A 9,034-nucleotide genomic window follows, 5' to 3' on the forward strand; every position below is an offset into this window, starting at 1 on the left:
GAGATTGGATTGCGGCTCTTCTTTGCACATCATCCTCGAGGATCCTACTGAATGGTGTGGCCGGCCACCCCATCAAGCATGGTCGGGGCCTTCGGCAAGGGGATCCCCTATCCCCGCTCCTTTTCGTCATTGCAATTGATGCACTCCAACAACTGCTTGAGTTGGCAACCAGAAAAGGGCTACTTCACAAGGTGCGGGGGAGAGGGGTCATGGTGAGAACTTCACTCTATGCAGATGACGCAGCCATTTTCATGGCCCCAATTAAAAATGATATTGACAACCTCTCAGCCATCTTGAGCGGATTCGGGGAGGTCACCGGGCTATGCACCAATTTCCAAAAGAGCTCTGTTGTGGCCATTCGATGCAATCACCTTAATCTAGAGCACATCCTTCAAAGCTTGCCGGCAAAAAGGGCGTCCTTCCCCTTAAGATATTTGGGCCTTCCTCTATCCGTCTGGAAGCTTAAGTTGGTGGATTGGCAATTCCTTGTGGACAAGGTTGCGGGCAAGCTGGTTACCTATGATGGACAAAATATCACCACCAGTGGACGCACTGCCCTTGTCAAGTCCGTCATCACCTCTCAAGCGATCTACTTCATCATGCCATTGGTCGTACGGCCGAGCATTCTTCAAAGCATCAACAAACTCGAGCGAGCCTTCCTTTGGTCCGGATCGGACAAGACGACGGGTGCCAAGTGCAAGGTGAATTGGGAGATTGTCTGTCGGCCGCATGAATATGGTGGTCTAGGGGTCCTCAACACTGACAAATTTGCGAGGGCCTTGCGTTTGAGGTGGCCATGGTTTGAATGGACGGCGCCTCACAAGATGTGGGTCGGATTGGGAAACCCATGTGACGAGGAGGACCTTGACTTCTTCTATGCATCCACAACCATCACCATGGGGAATGGTGCTAAAACACCTTTTTGGGATTCCCCTTGGCTTCATGGAGGCAAGCCCAAGGATGTCGCTCCTCTCATTTTTGAGGCCTCCTCGAGGAAGAATTGGAAGGTGCGCGGGGCTCTAAAAAATAATGCGTGGATCATCAAAATCAATACCTCCACGGTCGTATCAGTTGAACACATCCGGCAATTCTTCACTCTTTGGGGGCTTTTAATTGATGTCCACCTTGTTGGACATGCCAAAGACACCATTGTGTGGAAGCACACGACAAGCGGGCATTACTCTGCGGCCTCCGCCTACAAGGCCCAATTTCTAGGATTGGTCGTCTCCCCCATGGATCAAATGATTTGGAAGGCTTGGGCGCCGCCAAAGGCTAAATTCTTTGCTTGATTGGCTATCCAAGATAGAATTTGGACTGCGGATAGGCTTGCAAAGCGGGGATGGTCAAACTGCGGGCTTTGCACTCTCTGCAAGAGAGATCAAGAAAGTGGACCACATCTCTTCTTCAAATGCCGATACACCATTCGGCTATGGAACTCGGTCATCGCGAAATTCGGCCTTCACCACTTGGACACTGCTACTTGGCAGCTACATGATTCGGTAGAGGAGTGGTGGACAAATATAACCGGTGCCGGAGTCCCCAATAGGAAGGCTATGGCCTCTCTTACCATACTCGTGTCATGGACCACTTGGAATGAGAGGAATGCCCGTGTTTTTCGACAGAAGAGCGCTCCGCCAACAATCTTGCTCAACTTCATCATTTGCGAGGCAAACCTTTGGGTCACTGCCGGTGCAAAGAAATTAGGGGCTATTATTTTATGCGAGTAATCACTCATGCCGTGTAAGAGTGACTTCTGTAACAAACTCTCTTCTTATCTTAATTAATAGATGAGGCAAATCTTTTGCCTCCGTTTAAAAAAAATGAATGAAACTCTTTGGCAGGATTGAGAATTACACAAGGCAACAGTGAAAGGAGGAGCCGAGTAGTTTACTTTCTCCATCTCTCACTTAGGCCTCCTTTGGTTTAGAGGAATTTCATAGGAATTCTAGAGGATAGGATTCTTATTGGATTTTTTCCTTTAGAGCCATTTGGTTCATAGGAATGGATTCCTATTCCTACATAGGATTGGTTCCTATCCTCCACATTTCATAGGAAAATAAAAAAGAGCCTAGACTCAATGGAAAAATTCCTTTGGTGTCAACCAAATGACATCTTGTTTCCTATTCCTAATCATAGAATTTGAGATACATGTTATCTCATTTCCTACAAGATTCCTATTCCTATGATAATCCTATCCTATGAACCAAAGGAGGCCTTAACTTTACCCTTTTTTCAATATCATTTATGCCACTGTAGTTTGTGGATCTAGCAGAGCAATGATACGCATCCAGCACGCCACGCCCTCGCCCCACAGGAAAAGGTCGCTGAGCACATGCCGCCATTTCAGAAGCTCACAGTTCCATCATTGTACTACCAAGCATAAAGAGAAGGGGAAATAAAAACAAAAAACAAAGTAAGCCGAGATCTCCTAGCATTGCTTCATGATGGACAAAGGTAGGTGATCAACCTCTGTACTACTAGTACATTTGGACATGTCATGTACTGTTATGATGGCACCTGAGTAACTTTCTCCTCACACCATGATCTCCAGGACAGGGTGAGATGCCTCAGGGCTCCCTTTTGGTGCCGACTAAAGCATTTTTTGTCTGTCAAGGGTGGTGCTGCAAGTGCAAAGCAAGGGATCCAGACACAGGAAAAAGGAGCCTCCCCAGTGCACCGCACTGCAGCTTCCTTCCTTGCTTTGGTCTCGCTTCTTTACTTGTTCGATCCAGTTCCATGTGGTTGCCACCATTTCTCCACTGCATGCATCTGCGCCTGTGACGCTAGGAGATTTTGGTTCTTGCTGTTCGCCGTCGTCGACGTCGATGCAGGTGAGAGCCCATCCTTCACCCAGGGACGCTTCTTGTGCTGTGCATGCTGCTGGTTTCGTTGAGTGCCGTTGCTGGTTTGCTATTGTTCGGTGAAAGCACTACGCCTATGCTGTGATGGATCTTTGTTTCCTTCTGTGTAATTTCTGCCAGTCTGTTCCGCAAACTGGAGTTTCTTCTACTCCTGTCTTAGGTCGGCACCTGTAGACGTTCGCAAGCAAAAAATGATTTTAGAAGTCATCTGGTTAATGAAGAACGTCGTCGGCCTCATCACCAAAAAGGCCACCACAAAATTTGTGGCCCATTTCATCTTGTAGGAAGTGATGTTTCTTATCAACGTTCATTGTTAGTGTACTAGTATACAGAGTGTTCTTCAACAATAGGCATCACTGCATCAGAAACAGATAGATAACAAACATTTTCACTAGATCATGAGCTCAATTCATCTGCGCATGCTTTATAATACTAGTACCCGAATTATACCCAGGCTAATGATCTGCTTCTTGCTTCCTATTATCATGCCAGGAATGCGTTTAATGGACAAATTTAAGCAGATGGCTAAGGATCTCGGCACAGACGATCTCGTTCTGCACGCTAAGAGAATATTGCATTCCTCTTTCGCAGTTGCTTATCAGTCTTCTTGTGATTATCCTATGGTACTCGGTGCTGGGATCTTGTTGCTGCTACTACATAGGATTTGCCCTCCTCTACTTGCTTTCCTAGTGTCTTCCTCTCCCCTCCTGCTGTTAACCGGACTTCTTCTCGGAGCCCTTTTGAGTTATGGTGAACCAAATACCCCCTCAGTGACTGCAGAAGGAGACTCTGATAATCAACAAACTTTGACCCCGGAGTCCAAAAATTCCATTGCTGACTGCTCGACCGAGGAGGTTGAGAGTGTTACTATCGAGACTTGCTTGGAGAAGAGAACCGGCAGTGCAGGAGTATATGTCGAGGAGAGAGCCCCGGCCAATAACACGCATGACAATCACTGCGAAGAAACAAATGTCATGTTTCTGGCAGCTGATACTGTGCTTAGCACGGAGTCTTCTAAATATGCCCAGAGCAATGTCATCATGGGAAGAGAAGGATATGGTGAGCAAATCAGCGAGAAGTCTGATCTGCAAGAATTTGAGAGCAGCAATAATGAAAGAGGTGACTATGAAGTACACAATCATTATCAGTTTGGTGAACCCACGAGTCCCTGCTGGCAGTCTGCTGACCGGCAGGATCCTTGTTATGGTTCTGAATCTGATCTTACTGATGACAGTTCTTCTCCTGATGCATCCATGACCGACATAATCCCAATGCTTGAAGAGTTGCACCCACTGATAGACTTGGGGACTGGTCACCCCACCTTGGCCTCCAGGTCCAGGGACAACTTGAATTCTTCATCAGATGACGATGAGAGTGACCTTGAGGAGGATGACGATGACGACAGTATCTCGGACGATGAAGATGAAGGAGAGGAAGAGGAGAAAGATGATGGAAATGATCAGGAGGATGTCATAGGAAAGAATGGTAGGGCCGATGGTCTGATGGAGCTGCAGAGAGCAAAGAATATCCTGAAGTTTGAACTCGATCAGAGGCTAATGGACTTGCAAACCGCTGATGCAACACAGAAATTGAAGGAGGCATCCCGTTTCTTTGTCCAGGTTCCTTCCATTTCCACACCAAGAGGGCAACCATATGATCCTTCAAATGCCTCAGGGGAAGGGGAAGTGATAGAGTTACCCCAGATACCTGATTCAGCACCATCTGTCCTCCTGCCTATGGGAAGCCTATTTGATCTTCCTTCTGACCATATTGTGGACCATAACAGTCAATTGGAAGAAACTTGGACTCCTCGCTCGTACTCTCCAGCAACACAGCTTAGAAAGCATGGAAACTTCCATGGACGGCACTCCGCTAATCCGTGTCGCAGTGGCCTCAAATCGGAGAAAGGTGAAATTGGTGGAGAAGATGCCCTTGGTAGTCACTCGGACAGTGATGCTGCTAAGCAAGGGAATGATGGGAGGTTATCTTGTTCACAGGAAGCACATTTAGGTGAAGAGATCAAAATACTAAGCCCAGTAATTTCAGATGCTGGTGTGTTGAAAGGAGATTACGGGATGCATGAAGGCAATAACAATGCTGATTCCAGTGATGATATAAATTCATTTCCTACCATGAAAAATGAATCCAGCACTTCAGAAGCGGAGGTTTCAGTTCATCCAGGTAAATTTGTTATGGCTTTCAGACGAATAAATATAATGTACTTTTTCCTATTGGAAATCTTTGCTCAACTAAGGTTGATAATATCTTGCAGGCGGTGAGCAATCAGTGCTATGCTGTCTATCCAAAGTAAATAATTCTGAGCAATATGTCGTCGAAGCGAATTCCATCGATGAAGTTAACTCGTTATTCAGGAGCCGCATGGAGGAAGTGCTAGTGCAGTCCGTTTCAGAGCCCGTTATGGGGCAACCTTTGACAGTTACACTTGAAGATGACTCGAGTGACCCGGCGTTATGTCCAAACCCCGGGATGCATGCCATTGAAGCGAGTTCAGTTGAAGAATTAAATTCACAATTTGTACAAATCAATCACGAAGTACTGACATATGACGCTTGGGATGTTGAGCCGGTTCAAGAAAAGTCAAGTGAAGAAGCATTTCTTGCTGCAGATGAGCATACTTCAGAAGTCCCAGTTGGAAATGGGTCCAGAGAGCTATCAACTGCAGAAGAAAACCAGCAGTTCGCAGGTACTTCTAGGCTCCATGTTATTGAGGTGACCTCAGCTGAAGAGATGAAAAGGCTATTCAATACACTCGAAGATGTGCAGGACCAGATGCATCATAGCTCAGAGCACAAGCTTGCTCAAGGTACAGGAGGGAGTGCTTCTGGCACGCTAGGTCTTGAAACAGAGCCCGTCGAAGATGCCGGCTCTGCTTTCGAGCAGTTAATCTCTGGCCATGACAAGGGGAAGATGTCTCAAGATGTTGAGGTGGAGCTGAAGCCATCCGAGCTCAACTCTGAACTGGAGGTTACCGAGGCCCAAACTCTGGATGATGATTCTAGTTATGACACATTTGGCAGTGGTTCTAAAGTAACTGAGCTCAAAGATTCAGCTGGAACTCCTAAATCTGTTGCTGTTGAAGGGCGGCATGAGGAAGATGTTTGAAGTTGCAAGTTGCAACACATGATTCAGGCATTGGGCTACTCCCGGGGCTCTGGAAAGTGTCAAATAGCTTTGATGTGAGAAACTGAAGTTAAGTTCCATTAAGCAAGGGCTCAAAAACACTACACTCCTTTTTTTTTGCAGAATACTGGATTTGAATTATGAATGGCTATGCTCTCAAATGTTCCCCTTTCTTTAATTTTTAGACAAATAAGCTAGTAGTAGGGTTGTAACGAACTATATTCTTCTGTACTTCAAAGAAAAATTTGGCAGGAGCTCTGCTGATTAGCCCTGACATTATCAGCTTCAAAGCCTACTAAAAGGAAGTATTTACTCGAGTAATCCAAATGCAATTCAGATGCAAAATGCTTAACGTGCTACTGCTACTACTACCTCCGTCCTGGTTGTTAGTCCCTTCTTGCATTTTGGGTCAAATTTTGACCTTTAATTTAACTACCAAAAAATAAGTTATATACACCAAAAATAGTATCATTGAATATCTCTTTCTAATATGCATCCAGCAATATAAGTTTTGTGACATACAACTTATATTTTTTAGTCAAATCTACGACCAAAATTTGACACAAAATACGAAGGGGATCAATAACCCAGACGGAGGTAGTACATCTGATCGAAAAATGTAAGTATTAGAATTTGTAGCGGTGAAACATTATTGCTATTTTGTGACATTCAATCGATTCTCATTTTCCCTTTTTGCACAAAAGATTCTCCTTTTCCCATGTCTATCAATGTGCTTGTATATAATAATCATGCCTAAAAACATGGAACCTCATATGAATATATGTTTGGGATTTATTTGTTATAAAGATCTTCGATTGCTTATGAAGTTTAATAAAGAAAAATTACCCTTGTTGCGAAGTAAGACAATAAAATAGCTCCCTCCCCTTTATTTTCCCCATTCTAAAACATAATGCTCTAGGCATGCAACATGCATGGTCTCAAAAGATGCAGCTTTGACCATTACTCTTCTTTTTTGCGGGGAAGCTTTGACCATTACTGTTTTGCATATGAATACATTGTAACAAATTAGAAAAACAACTTGAACCAAATTAGTGAAGTTAGTTCCTTTTGGCATGTCTCAATAATTTGCGCGGGCAATAACTTAATTTCTTATTATTCAAGTTCTTACATGAGAATGTTGATGCATGTATTTTAGTACTCCAATTTTGACAGGAGTGTTATAATTTATATCTATAAGCCTATTATTCATAATTTAGATGAATTCAAACATTTGATCATTTTTCCTGTCATTTATTTTTTTTATCTGTTTTACCCTGCTTGCAACCTTCCTCTCTAGAACCTGAGCAGACCTCCTTCTAACTTCCTCACAGCCCTACCTGCTTATTAGTGCTCCATTCACTACAAAAATCTCAATCTCACATCTGAGGCATTTAATAAAATGACAAAAGGTGAAGTGCCATTACAGTTCAAAAAAATAAAGATGCTTCGAATTCTTTTACACATGTAAAGTAAATCACAAAGGATTTTTAATAAAATACTTCAATATGGGTAAGACATGTAAGGCTATGCTAAAGTAGATGAAGGCAAAAAATATTGTTTACAATGAGATTTGACAACTACATATGAGAAATTGTAGAACAACATGTAACTTAAACTGTTTTATCTTATAGGACATGACAACAATAAAACCTACTCCCTCCGTCCCATAATATAAGATGTTTTTGCAAGCTAGCATAGCTTGTAAAAATGTCTTATATTTTGGGACGGGGGGAGTACAAATTAAGACCATAAATGAGCTCACAAAGTAACAATTGACTAACTCTGATGGCCAGAACAGGTGTATGCCATGGTGATCAAGTCATCCGAGGTTGGAAGGGTTTATTGAATGAATGTTGTATGTCTACGTCGAATTGACATCATTGCTCCACTTCATAAAATAATTATCGAAGTGCAGAAGATTAACAAAGCTTATATACATCAATAATAATGCATAGTATAGAATAGTGTAATTCGCATTATTGTAGAAACTTATGAGCCATAAAAAAACAAATGTCTAGAATTAGACAAACATGACTCGTAACTAAATACTTGATGATTTAAACATGTTAGCATTGGTCCAGCAGATGACATGCATCAACTTATTAAGATAAATGATTTCTCTAACCTATTTGCTTGATGTCATACTATAATATATATTGCCTCCATTTCAGAATATACGCCACACATGTATACCTAGGAGGTACATAATTGAAGTAATATTGTACCAAATTGGGACATATTTGACACAACAGTAGTGTTTCTATCTAAATGTAGCAAATATTGTCCAGTTACAACAAATGTTAGTCAAAAAAAATATATCTTTTGTGTCCAATGTAGGTGCATGCAATAGGTACTGTGAAACAGAGGAAGCATCACACATGAAAGGACAGACGGAAATAAAAAAATGCAAATGTTGAAGTGATGTATTTTGTTATCTTGGCTATTTGTGGGTCTCATGCTCTTGTTGATATAAACAAATCACACGAGCAAATTCTTAAAATCCAAGCATCATGGAAAACTTAGCAGTTATCTAAACATGTATGTACCTTTTTTTTGTGGGTAAAACATGTATGTACCTTATATTCTGACATGGGATGATGTGGATATTCTATAGCCACGTAAACAGTTGTACAATCCATAATATTTGTCACTCAGATGAAGACATTGCAGGTCAAAAGCGAACCAAAGAATTGACACTGTATAGGCTTGTAAAAACATTAGACATATATAACTAATAAATAATTGAAAGATTAGTATTTTAGCCACATTCCAGGCTTTACATAAAACAACACTTGTGCGAAATAAAAGAATACTACAACCCCTTCTAAAAAGGGCAACAAGAAAAACAAATCATTCATATAAGAGCATCTAGCTTAGCATCAACGGTAACTCATATATATCTCTTCAATTTTGTTTTGTACTAATATAAATTGATAAAATGTGGCTTATGAATAACGTTAGATCCATATCATGCTTTTAGTGTATAGTAATAAATAGATTTCCGAGACAATATGAGATTGTACAAACAACCA

The 9,034-nt window shown here is 42.1% G+C and overlaps 1 protein-coding gene across 1 annotated transcript; it reads left to right on the forward strand.

The window, feature by feature from the left end:
• The first annotated feature begins 2,527 nt into the window (after positions 1-2,527).
• LOC119300889 lies at positions 2,528-6,323 on the forward strand. The gene is made up of 3 exons (XM_037577786.1): positions 2,528-2,831; positions 3,354-5,042; positions 5,134-6,323. The coding sequence occupies exons 2-3, from the start codon at positions 3,356-3,358 to the stop codon at positions 5,982-5,984; spliced, it is 2,538 nt and encodes an 845-aa protein (XP_037433683.1). The 5' UTR covers positions 2,528-2,831; positions 3,354-3,355; the 3' UTR covers positions 5,985-6,323.
• Positions 6,324-9,034: the final 2,711 nt, after the last annotated feature.

This window comes from Triticum dicoccoides, chromosome 5A (assembly GCF_002162155.2).
Source record: "Triticum dicoccoides isolate Atlit2015 ecotype Zavitan chromosome 5A, WEW_v2.0, whole genome shotgun sequence".
Classification (NCBI taxonomy): Eukaryota; Viridiplantae; Streptophyta; class Magnoliopsida; order Poales; family Poaceae; genus Triticum; species Triticum dicoccoides.